Source organism: Panthera uncia, chromosome C2 (assembly GCF_023721935.1).
Source record: "Panthera uncia isolate 11264 chromosome C2, Puncia_PCG_1.0, whole genome shotgun sequence".
Lineage (NCBI taxonomy): Eukaryota > Metazoa > Chordata > Mammalia > Carnivora > Felidae > Panthera > Panthera uncia.
The window spans coordinates 51,825,213-51,846,488 of NC_064810.1; the positions used below are offsets into that span (position 1 = coordinate 51,825,213).

The 21,276-nt window shown below is 38.0% G+C and overlaps 1 protein-coding gene across 4 annotated transcripts in view; it reads right to left on the reverse strand.

Annotated features, from left to right (window-relative positions):
- Nucleotides 1–17,600: 17,600 nt before the first annotated feature.
- Nucleotides 17,601–21,276, reverse strand: part of CBLB (Cbl proto-oncogene B) — a 208,543-nt gene continuing 204,867 nt past the window's right edge. For all 4 annotated transcript variants that reach the window (XM_049628118.1, XM_049628116.1, XM_049628117.1 and 1 more), the window contains one exon: nt 17,601–18,098. In XM_049628118.1, the coding sequence (XP_049484075.1) occupies nt 17,839–18,098 (260 nt within the window). In that variant the 3' untranslated portion in view covers nt 17,601–17,838. The remainder of the gene's footprint in view (nt 18,099–21,276) is intronic.

A 21,276-nucleotide genomic window follows, 5' to 3' on the forward strand; every position in this document is an offset into this window, starting at 1 on the left:
AATAAAAAGAAATGATGTGTGTGTGTGTGTGTGTGTGTGTGTGTGTGTGTGTTTTGATGGTGATGATGATGATGACGATGACAATGATGACATTGGAGAGCAACTAAGCAGGGGAATAGAGCACAAACAAAAAGCACTGATTTAACCTGGTTGAAAATACAGACACCAGGGCTGCCAAAGGGGTAAAATCCCAGAGAGAATGAAGCCACAGAGAAGGGAGGATAGAAATCTATGTATCATTTCCCTTCAAGTTATTGACTCCTAAACTGCATAAACATACAGAAAGATTTTACAAAACCCAGAAGATAGTGGCCGCTAGAGATTGAAGAGCTGAGTAGAGATTTCAGTGCCTTGTGAGTGGCATGCAGATGGATGTTCAAATTCTGTTCGATTAGATGGGTCTGCTAAACAGTCAGGCATTCCCTTGAGGCCCATCCTGAAAGATCATATCCTAGGATTAAGAGCAAACCCCAAATAGGCCATATGTATGAAAGACTAAAACTAATCTTCAAAAGAGTAAGCGATCCACCTGATTTCTAGATATTTTTAAAAACATTTCAATGGTTTTTGTAGAAAACACCATCAAGAGCCTCTACAATTCTGCATCCACAATGTCAAGCTTCCAATCAGAATTATAAAGCAAGACAAAAAAAAAAAAAAAAGACTGGATACCAAGAAAAATAACAGGTAATAATAGGGAGAGACAAATAGATGATTCAGATATTTATATTTTCAGGAAAGAATTTTGTTTTATTTATTTTTAAATTTATCTATTTAAATGTAAGTTAGTTAACATATTGTGCAGTATTGGTCTCAGGAGTAGAACCCAGTGATTTTTATCATTTACATATACCCCCCAGTGCTCATCCCAACATCTACCCTCTGTAATGATGATTACCCGTTTAGCCCATCCCCCCCACTTCCCCTCCAGCAACCTTCAGTTTGTTCTCTGTATGTAAGAGTCTCTTATGGTCTACCTCCCTACCTGTTATCTAATTTTTCCTTCCCTTCTCCTATTTCATATGTTTCGTTTCTTAAATTATACATATTAGTGAAATCATATAACATTTGTCTTTCTCTGACTGGCTTATTTCTCTTAGCATGATACACTCTAGTTCCATCCATGTTGTTGCAAGCGTCAAGATTTCATTCTTTTTTCTTTTTAAGTTTATTTATTTATTTTGAGAGAGAGAGAGAGAGAGAGAGAGAGAGTGCGCGCGCGTGCGATGAAGAGGCAGAGAGTGAATCAAAAGCAGGCTCCGCACCATCAGCACGGAGCCAGATGTGGAGCTCAAACTCACCAACCATGAGATGATGACCTGAGCTGAAACCAAGAGTCAGACACTTAACTGACTGAGCCACCCAGGCATCCTAAAATTTCATTCTTTTTGATCGCTGAGTAGTATCCCATTATAAATATACACCACATCTTCTTTATCCATTCATCAGTCAATGGACATTTGGACTCTCTCTGTAGTTTGGCTATTGTTGATAGTGCTGCTATAAACATTGGGGTGCATGTGCCTCTACGAATCAGCATTGTTGTATCCTTTGGATAAATACCTAGTAGTGCAATTGCTGGATCATAGGGTAATTCTATTTTTAATTTTTTGATAAACTTCCATACTGTTTTCCAGAGAGGCTGCACCAGTCTGCATCCCCACCAGCAATGCAAAAGCGTTCCCCTTTCTCCTCACCCTCACCAACATCTGTTGTTTCCCGAGTTGTTAATTTTAGCCATTCTGACCAGTGTGAGGTGGTATCTCATGGTATCTCATGTTTCTCTTGCTGTGCAGAAGCTTTTTATGTTGAGGAGGTCCCAATAGTTCATTTTTGCTTCTATTTCCCTTGCCTCTGGAGACATGTCTAGTAAGAAGTTACTGCAGCTGAGATCAAAGAGGTTGTTACCTGTGTTCTCCTCTAGGATTTTGATGGTTTTCTGTATCACATTTAGGTCTTTCATCCATTTTAAATTTATTTTTGTGTATGGTGTAAGAAAGTGTTCGAGTTTCATTTTTCTGTATGGTGCCATCCAGTTTTCTCAACACAATTTGTTGAGGAGACTGTCTTTTCCATTGGATACTCTCCTGTTTTGTCACAGATTAGTTGGCCATACATTGTTGTGTGTCTCCTGGTGGTTTTGATTCTATTTCCCTGATGATAAGTGGTGTTGAGCATTTTTCCATTTGTCTGTTAGCTATCTGGAAGTTTTCTTTGGAAAAGTCTGTTCATGTCTTCTGCCCATGTCTTCACTGGATTATTTGTTTTGGGGGTGCTGAGTCTGATAAGTTCTTTATAGATTTTTGATACTAACCCTTAATCATATCTCTATTCTGTATCATTGATCTATGTGTCTGTTTTTGTGCCAGTACTGTGCTCTCTTGATGGCTGAAGTTTTTTAATACGGGAAAGAATTTTAAAATGAGTACAGTTGGGGTGCCTGGGTGGCTCAGTCGGTTAAGTGGCCGACTTCAGCTCAGGTCATGATCTCACGGTCCATGAGTTCAAGCCCCGCGTCGGGCTCTGTGCTGACAGCTCAGAGCCTGGAGCCCGTTTCAGATTCTGTGTCTCCCTCTCTCTCTGACCCTCCCCTGTTCATGCTCTGTCTCTCTCTGTCTCAAAAAAATAAATAAATAAACGTTAAAAATTTTTTTTTAAATGAGTACAGTCAATATGTTCAAGAAAATAAGAGATTCCTGGAAGTTATAAAAGCAAGTAAAGAGAAATTCAGTTTTAGGACAGATAAACATAAGTCTTCAATATTCAGTAGTTGTAAAGGATGTGTATTGTAATCTCTAAATGATTTTTGTTAACTACCAAGGGAATAATGAAACATTGTATTAAAAACTGATGATGGAAGAAAAGTAGAATAATTTTGAAAAGTTTTATTTACGCAAAGGAAGGCAAGAAAACATACACATAAACACAAACATATGAAAACAAATACCAAGACCATAAACTTAAACTTAAGAATCTGAGTAACTGAAATTCATTAGTATTGAACCCTCCAGTGAAAAGATGAAGGAGGTCATACTGGCTAATTATATTAATGTACATATATTTATATGAACTACACTTTAAATGTGTGAAGGAAAAGTTGAAGATAAAGAATTTTTAAAATGTACCATGAACACATTAGCCAAAAGACTGTGTATGTGGCTTTATTCATATCAGGAAAATATTTTTGAGGAAAAATATTATAAGAGGTAGTGAGGGACCTGACATTTCATTATGATAAAAGTCAATTGATTAGGAACCCGTGACAGCTCAAATTTATATACATCTAATACCATAGCTTCAATCTCTATAAGGTTAATTAACAAAAAAGGAAATAGAAAAAAAAACATAATTAGCTAAAGATTTTAGCGATCAAAAAATGAGTAAATACATGACCAAACAACTTGACTTAATTGGCATCAATTACATTTATAGAACATTGTACTATGTAATTGCAGAGTATTCTTTTCAAGCACACATGGACTATTTATAAAAAATAGTGCCTACACTGGCATCAAAGCAAATATCACCAAATTTCAAAGGATTAAAATTATTCAGGGTATATTTTCTAATTACACTGGAATTAAACTAAAGTAAGAAAAAAACTACCTAGAAAATTTCATTTGTTTGCAAATTAAGCAATATACCTCTTAATAACCAAATTCACTCAAGAGAAATGAATGCATATGTTCACTAAGAGACATATGAGTGTTTGTAACAGCTTTATTCATAATACTCCCAAACAGGAAATAATCCAAATGCCCTTCAATGGGTGAATGAACAAATTATATTCGTGCATAGCAATTAAAAAGAAGAAAGTGCTGCCACAAGGAACTATTTGGATGTGTTTTATAGACATATTGTTAAGTAAAAGAAGCCAAACACAATAGAGTACACACTGTATGATTTCATTTATGTGAAGTTCAACAACAGGCAGAATTTATCCTGATAGAAATCAAAATAGTGGTTATTTCTGGAAGAGAAGATAGTTTTGATTGGGATGCCACATGATGGAGCATTTGGGGTGAAGGAAATATTTCTATATTTTCTAGGAGGAAGTCACACAGGTGTTGAGTGTGTTTGTGTATATACATTTACTTTCAGCATGTTATTCTCCCTGTTAGGGGCTGAACTGTGTCCCTCCCAAAATTCAAATGTTGAAGTCTTAACTGTCGGTACCTTAGAATGTGACTGTATTTGAACATAGGGCCTTTAAAGAGGTAATACGTTTAAATAAAGTCATATGGGTGGGCCATCATCCCATCTGACTGATACCCTCATAAGAGAGGAAGTTTAGACCCCAGAGACCCCAGGGTCACGTGTGCACAGAAGGAAGACCCTGTGAAGAGTCATCAAGAGGATGGCCATTTGCAAACCAAGGAGATAAACCTCAAGAGAGGCAAAGCCTGATGGCACCTCAGTCTTGAACTTCTAGTCTCCAGAAATGTGAGAAAACAAATTTCTGTTTAAGCCACCTACTCTGTGGAATTTTGTTATGGCAGTCCTGGAAAACTAATGCAACCCCAAATTCAAAAATAATAATTTTTAATTGTTTACTATATGCTTATTTAATCCTTTCAACAATGCTATGAAGTAAATCCAATTGCCCTTATTTTACAGGTAATACTTAGGATAAGTGACTTGCCAAAGATCATGAAAGTAGTAACAAGCAGTCCAGTGATTTAATTATATGTTGCCTGACTCCAAGGTCCATACACTTTTATGTAGTTGGCTATTGGAGAGCAATGGTTGTGCAGGAGTTTCCATCAATATTCTTGGACATGAGCACTGACGGAAAGTCCCAGAGCTTGGGAGATTGTCAAAAACCAGTAATGTTAACAGGACCTCTAGCTTTGAGGGTGTGGGTGATGAGAGGTACCCTGAGAACACCCATCTTCTGTGTACCCATCAGCAGTAGTGAAGAAGCTGTTCACACTTGTAAGTTGATACTTGATTCATTCTACTCTAGCTAGTTATGAATGTTTCCCACCTTAGCCCTACACCATGAACTCTTGAAGCAAGGACTGTGTCTCATTTCCATTATCTTATATAACATGAGACACCAAGTAAACACTCAACAAGTGTAGGCTGAATTAAATGGGAAGGACTGACAGATCTTCCCAAATGACCTTGCCCTACTTCACTTGTTTTCCTCGAATCTAGTCCTACTCTCGTCTCAAATATCTAATGATGAAAAATAAATTGCGGGCTCACATCCTACTTCATGAGTTCTCTTGAGTTTTATTTGTTACTGCTAATCAATTATGCCAAATCTGACAAATGTCCCTGTTGAAAATAAAATGTGATGCAGCAGTGGATTTTTGGTGCCATATTTTCTCTGTTCTTTTAATATCTTTATTCTCCTCTAGAGCTTTACTTTATCTCTGTTTCTTGCATTCCCCAGATCCCTTCCCCTCTCTGCAGTTGTCTCCCTGTCTTTTTCTTCCATTTCCTCTGATTTACTCCCTTTTTTGGTGGATGTCACTGTTTCAGCATCTAGAGATTGATAATAATGTCTTGCTCTTGCACTGTAATTGCTGTGTCAAGACGGCAGGCGCAGCAGGCTGCCACAATTTTAACACTGACTAAAGAGGATATTTGCTACATGCTGATTAATTTCAGGGGAGGGATGATGCCTCACATGAGGATGTGGCTCTCAAAAAAAAAAATACAAAACCTCCTTGCTTCACTTTAAAGACAGAATCACTAACTATGCACTAGCACCCTCATTCACAGTGGTCAAAGTAATGTATCTTTCTTTTTTTTTTTTTTTAATTTTTTTTAATGTTTATTTTTGACAGAGAGAGAGAGAGAGAGACTGAGCATGAGCGGGGGAGGGGCAGAGAGAGAGGGAGACACAGAATCTGAAACAGGCTCCAGGCTCTGAGCTGTCAGCACAGAGCCCGACGCGGGGCTCGAACTCACGGACCGTGAGATCATGACCTGAGCTGAAGTCGGACGCTCAACCGACTGAGCCACCCAGGCGCCCCAAAGTAATGTATCTTTCAATACATTATTAATTGGTGTTGAACCATCTTTTCAGAACTTTTTAAAGATAGTGCTTCTTTAATTTTTCCCAAGTTATTTTAAATAAATGAGAGACTGTACCACCATTTTTCTTTGTAGATAAGGAGACTGGGTCACAAATAATGTCATTATCTTTCTCACTGTCATGTGCAGAATCATTACTGATGACACAGCTAGAATTGCAGGGGATTCTTCCATTAAACCATTTTCACCTCCAACACACATACAGACGCACAGTTAATTAATGTAAAAACTAATAGAGATAATTCACAGTAATTCGTCTGTAACAATTATATTAAAGATTTTCCAATAAAGATCTGTGGGGTGGAATTTTGTTAAGCTAATGCACACATTCCATCTCACTAGACAGTGAGTCCCTGAGGACGATGTTTTTGAAGCAATTCTTCGGGGCCCTCGATGGTAAAAGTTGCATTTGCATAAATGAAGCATGGGATTGTAACTGGCACCCCGTGGCACTCCTAGTTCGAGATGAGGTTTGAGCAACACTGACCATATTTGCATTATAGGTAGCCAAAATATATATTTTAACCTAGGGGAAGCTTCATTTAAAAATACATTAAGAATTTGCACACGGCCTCAGTGTTGGACAGTCTTGTAATACGTCACGATTTCCTTGGTTTCAATTTACACAACTAAAAAATGCTGACTGCTTTGAACTCCCCTTCAAGTTGGAAGGAATATTATGAAATGACCAAGGATGGCAATAGAAATCCAGGCAAGCTCGGGTCTGGATGGCACATGGTGCGTATATCTCTTAAGATGACAAGGGCAAGGAAGATGAACACAGTGAGTTCTTGAGGGCCCTTCCGGGTCTACCCGTCTATGAAAATAACTCCTCAGTAATACCCCCAATAAGTTCACATTTAGCACATGGCCTGGAAAGGTTTCTTCAAGTGCGTAGATTTTATACTGTGTGCCGTGGGTGTCCTCACATAACAGGCATGAATGTAAAGCTCTCGGCGGGAACTTATCTCTAGGCTTCCAGAATTTAAGACTCGAGGATTTACAGCAAACCCACTGCCCTGATGGAAACCAAGGTCAGTTATCTTGCTCTGAACTAAACCAGGATATGCTTAAAGTTAATCTCCCTAATAACGTACCAAAGACAGCTGCATCGTGAGCTGAAAGCTGGTGCAGAAGTTTCCCAGAAATTCTGCCTTAAATTCTGTTGGCTTTCAAATTCCTGCATTTACTGGAGTTTGCCTGAAATTACACCCTCGTCTACAAAAGCTTCACACATATGCTTCTGAATTCTCATTCATGGTGTACCAAAACCCAGACTGCGGTGTGTATGACGTGTGTATCATGAAGGTAGCCCCACCAGTCCTCTAATGGGAAGGGAACGGAAGTCTTCAACCTCAAAAAATATAAGATTTGATTGTCTTCATAGTTTTCATCAAGAGATGAAGTGGCTTATCTAGAATATTTTCCCCATATAGATTTATATTTTCAGATCTCTATTTTGTCAGCTTTATTGAGGAATAATTGACAAGCAAAATTTTATATTTGAAGTGTACAACGTGCTCATTTGGTATAGACATTGTGAAAGAGTTCCTACAATTATCGCATCCATACCTCACATATTTACCTTTTTTTTTTTTTTGGTAAGAACACTTAAGTTCTAGAAAATTTTAATTATAAAATACATTATTATCAACTATAATCACATTTTTATACATTAGATCCTCAGACCTTACTTATCTTATAACTCAAAGTTTGTACCTTTTAGCCAACCCCTTTGCTCCTCAGGGAAAAGTTACAGGTTCAGGGTTGCCTCTGGACCACCTGGCACTGTGACTGGCATGGGGTTTATGGCAAGAGTGCTTTTCCTTGGTAGGTAGGTAGGTAGCTTTTCCTACCTTAGGGATCCCTTCTCTAGGTTTTGGATTTCTCTCCGAGAAAAATGATCCGTGCGTAGCTGCGTATTTGCTGCGCCAATGGGAGGAGGGGAATTCAGAAGCCACTTATGTTGGTGTTCTTGGTGTTCTTCTCCCATATAGATTTAGATTCTAAAGAATGTATAGAAAAAAAGTCTAACCTTGATATGTTGTAGATGCAGAAACGTGCCTAGAGAGATGATAGTCACCGATTTAACATTTCTCCTGGGTTTTTATATGACAAGAAAGTTGATACTGAATGATATCATGGACGAATGACTTCTGAAGTTATGGGCGAAGAATTTTAAAAGCCAGAATTTTTTCTGGGGCTTTTCTCACTGAGATGACCAAGACTTTAGAACTGCTAAGAACTTGAATAGCTGAAACTATGTATGGAAACCATAATACATGTATTATGTATCAATGAAAGAGTTCTAGTTCCTGATCTTGATAAAAAAATAAACATTTTATATATACATATAATATATATAACTAATATATATATTAATATATATATTAAAAATGTAGAGAGTATCACTGAAGCCACCGGAAGTCTTTTAAACTCAGCTGTGGATTTGCACAGTATCCTGTGGCATATATTCTTTCTAGATGAAGAAATTTGGGCATGAAGTAAAATCTGAGGATGGTAGAGTTTAACTTCGCTAAGGAACACAAAATAGAGTCTGAGCACTGCTACATCTATGCTGTGATTTAGCGCTTTTTCAGTGATATTTTATCAAATCCTTGACCATTCTCCTGGGGAAAGTGCAGCTTGAATCTCCTGATTTGTATCAGAACAGATCTTAATCAACAGTAGAGGGTTTGAACACTTTTGCATACTTTCAAATTTTCCAGGTGGAATGGTAGCGTGTGGTCCAAAAGGAAGCAAGTGCTCTTGTTCCAATCTTCAACTCCAAGTGAATTTAACGTAAGGGGTAACACCACAAAGAATTGACGAGTCACGCATCAAAGTGGTAGTGGTCCTTTGAGAAGAGAACAAGAACATTGGTCTTCTCAAGGCGCCGAAGTGCTGATGAGAGACATAAGTGTCCTTACATGCCATTAATGTGAAAGGCAAAGTATATTGAAGCTGAATTTGCAGTGTCCTTAACACGACAAGTTTATAGCCTCTCAGAGATTAATTGCATGATGGCCAAAGGTGCTTTTGTGTTACATGCTGGAGCTTTATAATGAAACAGATGTTTTTGGTTTAACCTGTGAGAATATTTGTTCCCCTTCCCTGCTTATTGGCTTTTCACTGAATCAATTATCTGCCTGTCTTTTGCTAAGAAATGGTAGGCTGTAATGTAATTTTTTTCCTTTTTAACATATACAGTGAATTAATAACAAAATAGGTACTTTATGCACATTGAAAATGGCTAGTTCGAATGACCCATAGTGTTAAGCCATTTTGCAATGCAGATTTATTAACTCCTGCACATTTTCAAGTTGTTATCACTTTGTGGGATTTGCAGTATATAGTTCAGCTTCAGCTACATGAGTATGTTTACTCATAGTGTTGACCAATTGCCAAATCATTTTTAATACAGAACAACTAGTCAATAAGGAAATATATTTATCTTGCCCACACTGCTGCCATATGCAATAATAGTAGTAGGTGAAGTCACGTGCTCATTTTCAGTTCCCTTGCTTGCCCACAAAATGATTGCTTAGATCTTGCCTGGCTGTTTTGAGATCTATTTTTAATATCTAATCTGTAGAGGGGGACTAATTGATAGGTTATAATTCGAGCTCTTCTTGTGAATTGTTGAATTGTTGAAAGTTATTCTTGACTCCGGCTTATGAATTCTCTTTATGTGCAGAGAGAAGATGCCAAGGATAACATACCTATTTCAAAAGAGCTTTGAGAACTAGAACCTTGAAAACAAAATAGAATACTTTCCCCAATCCAAAGTGCTATATAAATGTTTAATTATGTTAGCACTGATTTAAAAGCCCAATAGAGATACATTAGTCTTGCTTTCAACCACCTATTCCCCCTTATTTTGCAAGAAATTTCAGATAAATAGCATTGCACATCGCTCTTGATTAAACATTTATACAAATAACTGTCATGGTACTGCTGTTTTGATTCATGTCTGACAAGCCTCAGGTCTAGGTGCTTGTGGTTAAGTTTAATTTTCTGCAAAGATATTTTGCATCTTACACTGGAACATTTCTTCCGGGAAATGTGCAGTTCCTTTTGAGAGTAATTTCAGCACAATCAGTGATATTCTAGGTAAGTTGATGCCAGATGTTTATTTCATGCCCCACATATTTACCTCATAAACCAGCAAACAAATGAGGTTTGAATAGTTTCCTGTGGGAAAAGGAATGTCTGCCGTGAAGGGAGGGAGAGTTGGGGATGAGGCTGGACCCCACACTGTTGGGTGATGGAGATAAGAGAGTCTTCACTGCAGTGACTGTGGGGCAGATAACTGGAGTTTTCAGCTAGAGGGCTGGACAGGGCTGAGCTTGCCAGGCAGGAAGTTACTCCAGAGACAGAAATGGAGTTGCCCAGCCCACAGCATCTTCCTAGTGAAGGACCTTGCAGTGATTTTGAATGCTTTTCTTTAAGCTAAGGAAACCACCAAAGTCAATTTTAAATAAAATGGTTTTTGTTTTATTTTTAGTAACCAATTCACTGAACACTGTCAACCTGATGGGCTGCCAACACAAGTTATGCTGTAATTCCGCCCCCCGCCCCAATATCACGACTTTTGACTGTCAGTTCTCTCTTATCTGGTCACCAACATTCTAATCCAGTCTAGTCTGTTCAGGGTCTCCCAGCCCTGGCCAGGCTCCAGCCTCAGGGGTTAGAAGAAGAGAAGGAGCAAGATCTCTTCTTTTCTACCACTCCTCTTCACTTTTAGGTGTCTGCTGCTTCAGGGTTGGGACAGGGGACAGAGAGTTAAAGGGACACATTCTCTTTGCTTCACAAGTGCAACTGCAGCGAATCCTGGATGTTTTTCTTTCGTGTGTGTGGCAAGTCCCTCAGTGGAGGCTCTCATTGTGTTCTTATGTGAGTTCTTCAGGAGGTCGCTAACTGGGTTATTGTCTGACTCATAAGATACCCATTGGCCGAACTCCCTCATGACTGGTTTGGTAGCATGCACCCCGAAGTCTTTTGCTGCTTGGGTTATTGTGCCAGGTAGGTAGCCTTCATAGTTCCTGTCAGGATGGCTGAAGCTCAGAAGCCTTGACAGGAGTCTGCCTGTCCTGGGGGATATGATGCATCCTTGCCCTCCCCATGGTGGAGCTGCTTGTCAATGATTCACTGCAGACCATTTTGTTTTCTTTTAACTCACATACTCACAGATGGCAGATCAGTAAGTCCACTGCACAGACATCCAATAGAAAGAAATGAAGTTTTCTAGTCTTTGCAGTTGGCTTTCTGGAGCTATCCCTTGGATAGGGAGAGGTGGACTCAATCCTTAACATTCTTATCCATCACTCACTTCTCCCAGGTCAACCCCTGAATCCATCATATACTTGTGAGGGTGCAGAAGAAAGTTCTGCTGCCAGCATCTTAATGAGTCCTGCAGAGGTTTGCTAGGTGGGTTTTTTAGAATATGGATGTGTTTCATCTGTTGTTTTATCTCTGGAGCTTTGGCCTCCTCATTCTAGGAGAAAAGGAAAAGTCCACGTCAACATCTGGCCACATTTGGTATGAGGGGACTAAAGAACGCCACTAGTTTTCTTGCTTTTCTCTCTACCCTAAAGACAAAATTAATTTTTGTGCCTGAACTAGATTTTAAACAAATGAACAAAAAGGCGGCCTCTTGGCTGTAAATAAGGGGCTTCTGAATATTTGGTTTAGGTGGTCGTCAATGGGGAAGAAAACAGCTCTCAAGGAACCACACTGGCTTTGGCATTCCAGCCAGCTCACCAACTGTAATTTCTACCCTCACTGTTCTGGATTTTGAGTAACAAGCACAGGAAGAATGCATGAATGGTAGCAAAGGTTTTATATTCAAAACTCAACTCTGCAGTTTTTTGGCAGAATGTGTAGATCATTACCCTTAAAGTTTCAAATTTCCTGTTTAGCCACAACTGTCTTATTCCACTGTTATCTGCCCTTTGCTTTGGCAGGCATGCTTCTCTCTGTGGTCTACTCTGGGGATTCCAAGAGATAAAATGTGGCTTAAGTGCCCTGGGTAGGGCATGTGGTAATGACAGCTGCCATTTATTGAGCATTCAATGGTACCAGGCATGTTCTGAGTTCTTTAGTGCATTTGCTCATTGAGTCCCCCAATTATCCTTTACTGTAGATATGGTTGCCATCTTCCTTTTACATATGAGGCAACTAATGGGCAGAGAGGTTAGGATACTTGCTTAAGGTCACATAGCTTGGAAGTGGCAGAGGTAGAGATTGATCCTAGGTAATCTGGCTTCACAGCCTGTACTCTTAACCACTGTCATGTTGCCATAGGAATTTGTGAGCAGTAATCTCTTAAATAGACATTTGTCATAATCTCTTTATGAAGAAGTGAGTATTCTCTTAGCTTCTCAAGTTACTAAAAGACAGGTTTGAGCTTTACCAAAGTAAATTTTATAATCTCCTAGCTTTTACTTGGTGCATCTGAGTTTTTTGGTTATAAATAATTTTCCCTATCTCAACAGGGAACACAAACTGAGGTATCTACTGTGGTCATGTTAGTGAGTAGTTACATGTATCTTCTGGTCCATGGGTGAAGCAAGCAGGATCAAAGAAAGATACCATTTCACACAGAAGCTAGTGGCAAGCTGAAGCCAGAACTTAGGGTTGTTTCTAGCATTGGCTGTTCAAGGGTGCAATTTTTATTTGAAACATCCTATTGTGCACTACGTACATGTTCTGTATTAGGAACTTGGGACACAGAAGTCAGATGCGCTACCTTTACGAAGGAAATTCAGTCTAGTTGGGACCATCTGTGGGATAAGGTGACTGCAGAACCACTTAGGTGTTATATTGCGCTGTGTGAGGCATAAAAAGATGGCATGCTCGACTCAATCTGTGGGATAAGATAGGGGGTGACTCACACAGGCAATGCTTGAGCTGGACTTTGAAAACTAAGAGTAGGCCAGACTGGGAAAAGGGAAAGGGATATTCAGGAGTAGCGCAAAGACATAGAGCATATTTCGGCAATTGTAAGCTTAGCAAAAGTGATGAGGGCCTTGGGTGGGAGGGGAGTATAAACAGGAATGCAGACAGGGAATCCCTATCATCGGAAGCCACTGGGGACTAACATTGGATTTGAAGTTCAGAACCTTCATTCTGTCTTGCATTGGAGCCTGGAAGTCAAATTCTAAAAGAGTCATAATTCAGACCTAAAGGAGGGTAGTGTCAGTAGGGATGACAAGGAAGCAAAAACAGGTAATTATGAATACTGTTCAAGTTTCATCTGAAAATCAAGCAAAAGAGGGACACGAAGAAAAGGCATGGAAATTAAATTTCCCTTAGCCTATTGCCTGCCATTTGATGTGGCAATTCCTGTTAGACACACCCTAATTCTAGTTTTCATGGTTACTGCCAACTCTGACCTCCAGCAACAGATTGCTAATTCAATGGTTCCTAGAATCTTAGATGTCTTGCACAGTCCTTTACTAAGAGGCACCAACATACTCTCTTCAGCCTTTTCTGTGTTCCTCAGACCCATTATTTCTCACCTTTGCCTAAGTAGCCGTGCTTTAGCATGTGTGCTACTCTTAGTTGAAATGTTTTACCTCTGGAGTTTTCCTCTTTTAGGCTGACAAAATGTTATACAGCCTTATCACTAGTCAAAATTTCCAGAAGGAATGTGTCACTCCCTATTTTGCTTCTGAGGTCCTAGAAGAGGCCTGATGGTTGTTAAAAGTATTAAATGTTTTACTAAGTTCACATAGTAAGGGCCCATATAGTAGTACATGGTATATACAGTAAGGGTCCCATAAATGTTCTTAAGCATTTACTATAAATACATAATTCCAGTACAATGTGACCATTTCTTTGTAGCATTTATTGTATTGGAATTATTTGCTTATATGTATGCCCCCATTTAATTGTATGTGCTTGGAGGGCATAACTATTAAGGGCATAAATACTATTACAAAGATGCATGGGATTTTGCAGGTACTACTTTCACATTTTATGGTTCTTGATATAAAAGTAGTTATTAACATTTTTTTTTTCATTTCCATTGTTCCCTCCCCGTTATATACTGGCCCATTTTATATGCTCTCCATTATATAACAAATGATTAAAACTATCAAAAATTTAGAGAAAATTAGATGTTAGTTGATTAGGAATTATCAATTATATACCATGTCATCGGAAATGCTTCAGCCTTTCCCAGATAGGATTCTTGTAACCTTACCAGAACTCTGACTTTCACGTCTAAGACACAGAAGGAGCTTATTTATGTAAATATCTTAAAAGGATATGGTTTTGGTATTTAATAACTAATACCCATCTGGGATGGGCATTTGGTACCATTTTGTCCAGTTAACTTTTGAATCCAATGTCTTTTGTTTAACACAAAGAAAACATAGAAATGCTGTGAAAGAAATGTTTGTGTTCATTAGAAAAATATATACCAACTCTGCATTTTGTTAAGATTCATTTTATAAAATACCTTAAAAGAACAGATAAAGTACTTGAGTTTACATAACCAGAATTGAAAAAAGATGAATATAAATTAATTGAACACATAACTATTTTGCCACATCAGACAAGTTTTAAAAAGGCATTAAAAAAAATAGTAATTGGGAAGAAACCCTTCACTCTATTGCTGTCTTTTTCTGGCAACTTTTCCTAGAAGCACTAAAATTCCAGGTCAACAGGCAGTACCTGTATTGTTGAAAACACACTGTAATTTGCTTCCAAATGTGTCAGCTTAAGAGAAGAAAATGAAAATTTTAACCAGGTTAGATAATTCAGTGCAAATTAAAGCTTCAAGTTGAAAATTCAAGAGGAAAAATAAATGTCCAAACTGTAGGAAATGCTTATGGAACTGAAAAAGAAAAAAATTCACATTATGAAGAAATCTTTGCAAGTGTTCTTGTGTGTGAAATATTGAGTTAACAAATGGACCCTTTGAAGTTGCAATTAGGGCTTTAGTAAGACTATTTGCAATGCGGGCGATGGGAGGTGAACAGGCAAGAGCTAAAGGTCATGTGGAAGGAGGTTCAAGTTAACCATAAGCACTACTCTGATTCAATTGTAGAAAATTTGGCCAGGGTATTGCAGACATCAAGGGGAAAAAAAATTATGCAGACTAATTTACTGGGTTATCATTGAGGATAAGTACCTCTATCCCCAGAACATGTTGGGGGATGGAGGAGAGCAATATTGGCCATGATTTAAGTATATGGATTATATGGTGTACTGGCTCAAAAAACAATTGTATTACTAAGTCTTGAGAAATGGAAGGAATGTCTAACTTTCTGGATCACAGTGAAACCAAGTCACCTTCATTTCCAACCCTTAATGGGTAGTCACTTCTATGATTAAAGTATTTAGGTTTATTTCTACAAAATATATATATATTTTTTAGTTTGGTAGTCGTTGGTAATAGGTAGCCATGGGCTTTTCATGACTGTTTGAAAGTTTCCCTCTTTCCATTCCACTCAGGTTTTTGATTCATTCTTTTTCATGATAAAACTGATGGCTACTATTGGGTACAAGATGCAGAGATTTTAGTGGGGGCTAGCACATTTTCTTTGCAAAATAGATTTAAAAAGTCTGTCTAAATTTACTATATTATCACCAGTCTTTTTCTAATTCTCACTGGAAAATTTCACATATTTGAAAATTGTCTGAATGAAGATGTACTATGTTTCCTAACATTTGTAGTTTATCTCATTCCCTATTAAAGTTATAACAATGTTATCACAATGAATTGGCAACTTTTGGCTTTTAGTTGTACCTATGATCAGCAAGTCATAAAAAAACAAAATATACAGTGCTATTTCAATGTGACATCAGAGACTGGTTAAACAAAAGTGAATAATCATGATATATGCAGAGTTCATAAATCAATGAAGAATTAGCTGATGCAATTTTTTAAAAGTACAAAAACTGCACTCCTCCACCTGGAGGAAGAACATCTAAGGAAAAGTAAAAATTCCTCTCCAGTGACATTAACCAGTGCAGAATCACTTGAAATTAAAACACCCAAGACCTGTGACTCCTCTCAAGGACCTCCTATCGTGATAGCCAAATTGACGAATAAGGACATGTGGCACATGCCTCTTTGAAAACAATGCATTAGTTCACCTCCCCAGGTTAACCTGGTGGCTGTTCCAGTCCTGAACATGGACTTCCCTGGGGTTCTGCTAGCTGTTTGGTCCTGTCCTTTCAAAGCCTGAAGCTCTCAGATGCATCCCATTACATCACACTGGGTGTGAAGTTTAGAGAGGGAATGGTAGAAAGGTGCACAAACCCGCAATTAGTCCATATTTAGGGAACCTTCTGTGGGTTCAAGCATTTTACACAGGCCTAGTTTTTGTCCCATTTCTCCACTACTCATTAGGCTTTGTCCATCAGAGAGAGACTTTTACCACCAAAAGCACAGATAAAGAATAACAAAACATTATATTGGAATCAGTTGCGAGTTTGTGCTTTAAAAACATAGGGCCTAATGGCATCAAGCACATCATAGATGCTCAGTAAATATTTGTAGATTAAAATAATGTTTCTGAAGAACCAACCTCCATTTTGGGGGAGAAAAAAAAAGCAAAACTAGATGAATTTCTTTCCCCTGACTGGATGGAGCAATGAGAATCTACAAATCAAATATGAACTCTAATTTGATTGCAGAGATTTTGCCAAAGGAAAAAAAAAACATTGCCACAGTAGCATTGGCACTTAACAGTGCATCAAAGATTTAACTTTTCCACTGCAATGTGAGCTGGTTCCTAAACCTGTTAGGTACCAGAGTATAATCACTCAAATAGGAAATGAACTCTATTACACTTCGGGAAAGGTATGGTAATTTTATCTGAAAATTATTAATATATTTCAGGGAGACGGCCCTCTTACTCAGCATGCCTCAAAGTAATGCAGGCATAAATGTCAGGGGACCTCATTATATAACTTCAGTACGGCATTGTCATGTGCAAGTGTATTTCTCCCACATCTGCAGTAGTTGCTTTCTAATATTTTATATTTTTACAGAGTAGTGACACCCCTGGGATGGCAAAGATGAGAATATGGGAGGTTAAAGATCAAAAAACTTACACTAAAAAGGGATGTTCCTTTAGATCATATGAAAACCCCTTATCAAAAGGCAGTTAGTTCATTGACAAAAAAATGCTTTATACATTCATAATTTTCCCATCTCACAACAGCAAAGGTTTCCAAAGAAAAGACTCAGTAGTGAAGGCCACACACTTTTTTTTTTTTTGCATTAGTTTGACACATTGAAAATCAGAACCTTTAAAGCATCTTGTAAATGGGAGAAATGGAACTGGACCTGGGCAGGAGTGGGGACGGGGCGGGGTGGGAGAGATCAAAATGAACATGTGACTTAGCTGTTGACGTGGACAGTGAGGGAGTTGGTGGGAGATGTTACAGCAGACCTGACCACTCTACCAAGGGTCTGTAAGAACACAGTACAGGTATCAAAAAAACAAAAACCCTAAAACGAATCTAAAAACAAAAACAAACTGCAACTTCGCCAACTTGTAAACAAGGAAAAGCATTTCACAGACTCAAAGTTCAAGGGAAGTAAACGTCTTTAAATTATTTTTGTCAGTTCAACCCTGATTTAAAAGTATGGCTAGCAGAAATAAGCACAGCTGTTGACATCCTGAGCAAGCAGCTGTCTTCTGAGAAGCAGCACTTCCAAGCCTCTTCTCGAGATGCCACACGAGGAGACACCTTCTCTCACTTGTCTCTTTTCCATGATCCTGGAATATCGAATGCCTGCCATTTTGGTGTTGACAGTCTTGGCTGCTATAGATTTAGACGTGGAGAGACTGGAGGCGGGAAGGCAAATTCTCGGAGGATGCTACGTGCCACTTCGACGTTATTCTGAGCTATCTCTAAGGCTCTCTTCACTTCTTCAAAGGCATAACCCTCTCCCATGAGTTTTGCAATTTTCGCATCAACATTTTCCAATGCTGCCTCGGGCCCGTGGGGTTTTCTGTGGTGGATTTCTGGTGCAGTCCTGCGGGGTCGTGGTTTAGGAGGTCTGGCTGGTGCTTGTGAACCATCTGTAGATTTTAAAAGAGAGACAGCATGTAAATAATGGGTTAAAAATAAAGACAACTTATCGGTATGATCTCATTCTATATGAAAATGCTGTTTTTCATTTTCTCCATAAAAATTTTTTTTTCTCATTTTTATATACTATTGTAGGGTAGGTTATATTGTCCCCATTTTGAACATTTAAAAAACGGAGATAGAATGTGTTGGAAGTTTGAGAAATTAATACAGATTTCTTCCCAATTCTACATAGTATTCTTTAAGCCATATAAAATAAGGGATAGAAAAGGGGAAAAAAATTAAAAAAGAAAGGCTTTCAGTATGGGAACACAGCTTATTTTTTCCTACTATGGTGAAGGAACTTTTTTGGGAAGTTTCTACCAGAGGAAACTGTTACAAGGTTGTCAACATTCCTGGGAGGACATCCCCATCAGGTCCTCCATTCCACCCAGGCCACAGCACAGTTACTCTGAGCAATATGCACTGTAATGTCCTGGCCTGTCTGATTTTTTAAGTTAATCATGCTGTCAACTGTGCTGGGGAAGGGGGGAAATAGCAGGTGCTTCGGGTCTACTGTTAGTTAACCGGCTGAACAGAAGTAAACAGTGCTTTGTTCAAATACTGTATCCAGACTGCAACTTAGGAAGTTTTGCTAAAGAAAAAGCAAAGCCAGCAGCGAACCTCAGCAGTGAAGATTTGGGCTCCAAATCAGTCCCCTGATAAGTTTCTCCAAGTTAAATCAAATGACACTGGTAACCATGAATGGAGAGTAATCTTACTAAGAGAAAAAGTTATAGACCACCATGGCACACAGATCACCAGGGCAGGGACCAGTAGCTTGAAAAGGCACTTCTGTTGTGGAGTTCCATAATATCTATACTTGGTACTATATATCAAAAGCCTAAATTAAAAAAAAAAAAAAGATGAAAATAAAAATTGTCAAATTTATGCCATGAAATACATTTATGGATTTAAGACTCTTTAAACATCAATGCTTCTTTAATATCTTCCGCAGACCACTGACAAATGTCCGATGATAAATCAAAGTTAAGTGAATGAGGAAGTGAGGGTACAATCCAAATGCCTTGTGACTCTGGTCTCCATCCTCTCCTTCCTCGTCTCTGCTGCTTTGCCAACTTTCCCAATACCTTCATGGGAAATTGTAAGCAGATATTTTCAATAATAATCAAATTGAAATAAAAAATTATCTAGTCCATTCTTTTACATTTTTCTTACAAGTCTATTTTTCCATGAGAAGGTAGCTTGTAAAAAATACCCTGTTTACAATTCTAGCAATATAGCAGCATAGAATACATATGTGAAAGCCTCCAGTATGAAGATACTCAGTTCCACACCACATTGTATGGCAGTCTTAAATTTTCTTATAGGATACTGCCCAGTTTGAAAAAAAGATATAGCTGTAGATACAGCTTATTAAATTACGCTCATATACAAGAACATACATTAATTTCTGGTTCTTGCTCAAGTCTGTACTGTTTCTTGCATCCGTAACTAAACATCTCAAGTTAATTATGGTCTGCTAAATTGCATTTCTTACTGTGTTTTCAGGTTCCATTTATTTTCTATTAAGTATTTCCATTATGTCACACAGAGATGGACAATAAATTTTACTTCACTTCTAATCATTTCCAAAAAAAAAAAAAAAAAAAAAAAAAGATTAGAAATCCTAGCAAGCTTTCTGAGCTTCAACACAGAATTCATACATTGAAATCTTGTCTGTTCTGATTTACTTTTGGGTGAGAAAAGTACTTAGACTTAAATACAAGTCTAAATTCCTTGTATTCTATAGGTAATTCTTTAAGAGTTTTTTTAATACTGTTATTTTGTTTTTGTCCAAAATGCGGAGAAAGGCACATGAATGTCAAGCATCTTTGAAAAGAACAGCTAAATATATCACATAAGTGGGAAGGCTACTGTGGCAGCCAGAGACATATTGAATAGTATAACTGACAATGAAGTCTTAAGATTTAGAACTTTTAAATTTAATAAGCTTATGTATTTTTAATTGAAGTACAGTTGACATAAAATATATTAGTTTCAGGTGTACAACAATGATTTGATATTTATATACATTACTAAATGCTCACTATAGTATAGTTACCATCTGTCACCAAAGTTATTACAATATTATTGACTATATTCCTTATGTTGTACTTACAACTGGAAGTTTGTTCTTCTTTTATTTTTAATGTTTATTTTTGAGAGAGAGAGCGCAAGTGGGGGAGGGACAGAGGATGTGAGGCAGGCTCTATGCTGACAGCAGAGGGCCTGATGCAGGGACTGAACCCACGAACTGTGAGATCATGATCTGAGCTGAAGTTGGATGATGAACCCACTGAGCCTCTCAGGTGCCCCTCGAAGTTTGTACCTCTTAATCTCCTTCAGCTATTCTGCCCATTTCTCAACCCCCATACAACTACTAGTTCTCTGTATTTATGAGTTTTTTTTTTTGTTTTTGTTTTTTTTTAGATTGCACATACAAGAGAAATCATACGGTATTTGTCTGACTTATTTCATTTAGTATATATAATACCCTCTAGGTCAATCCACATTATTGCAAATGTCAGGATCTCATATTTTATGGCTAATATTCCAGTGTGTGACTTTCTGTGTGTATATACACCTTTATCCATTCATCTATGGATGGACACTTACATTGCTTTCATGTCTTGGCTATTGTAAATACTGCTGCAATGAACACAGGGGTGCATCTATTTCTTTAAGTTAGTGTTTTTGTTTTCTTTAGAAAAATATGAGAAGTGGAATTACCCTCTACCCTTTTAATGTGTTTATGTAATATTGCATATACTTTTATTATGAACCTCCCTTAACTAATTATTGTTGATACAGTTGATTTTACCACTTTATAAGTAATTGATCTACTAGTTTTACTATGTAAGGCCTTTTTTATTTTTCCACTTAAGAAGTCCCTTCAGCATTTCTTGTAATGCTTGTTTAGTGGTGATAAACTCCTTTAACTTTTGTCTGGGAAACTCTCTCCTTCAATTCTGAATGATAATCTTGCCAAGTGCAGTATTCTTGGTAGTAGGTCCCCCCCCCCCCCCCACTTTCAGCACTTTGGATGTATCATGCACTCCCTTCTGGCCTGCAAAGTTTCTGCTGAAAAATCAGCTGGAAGTCTTATAGGTGTTCCCTTATAGAGGT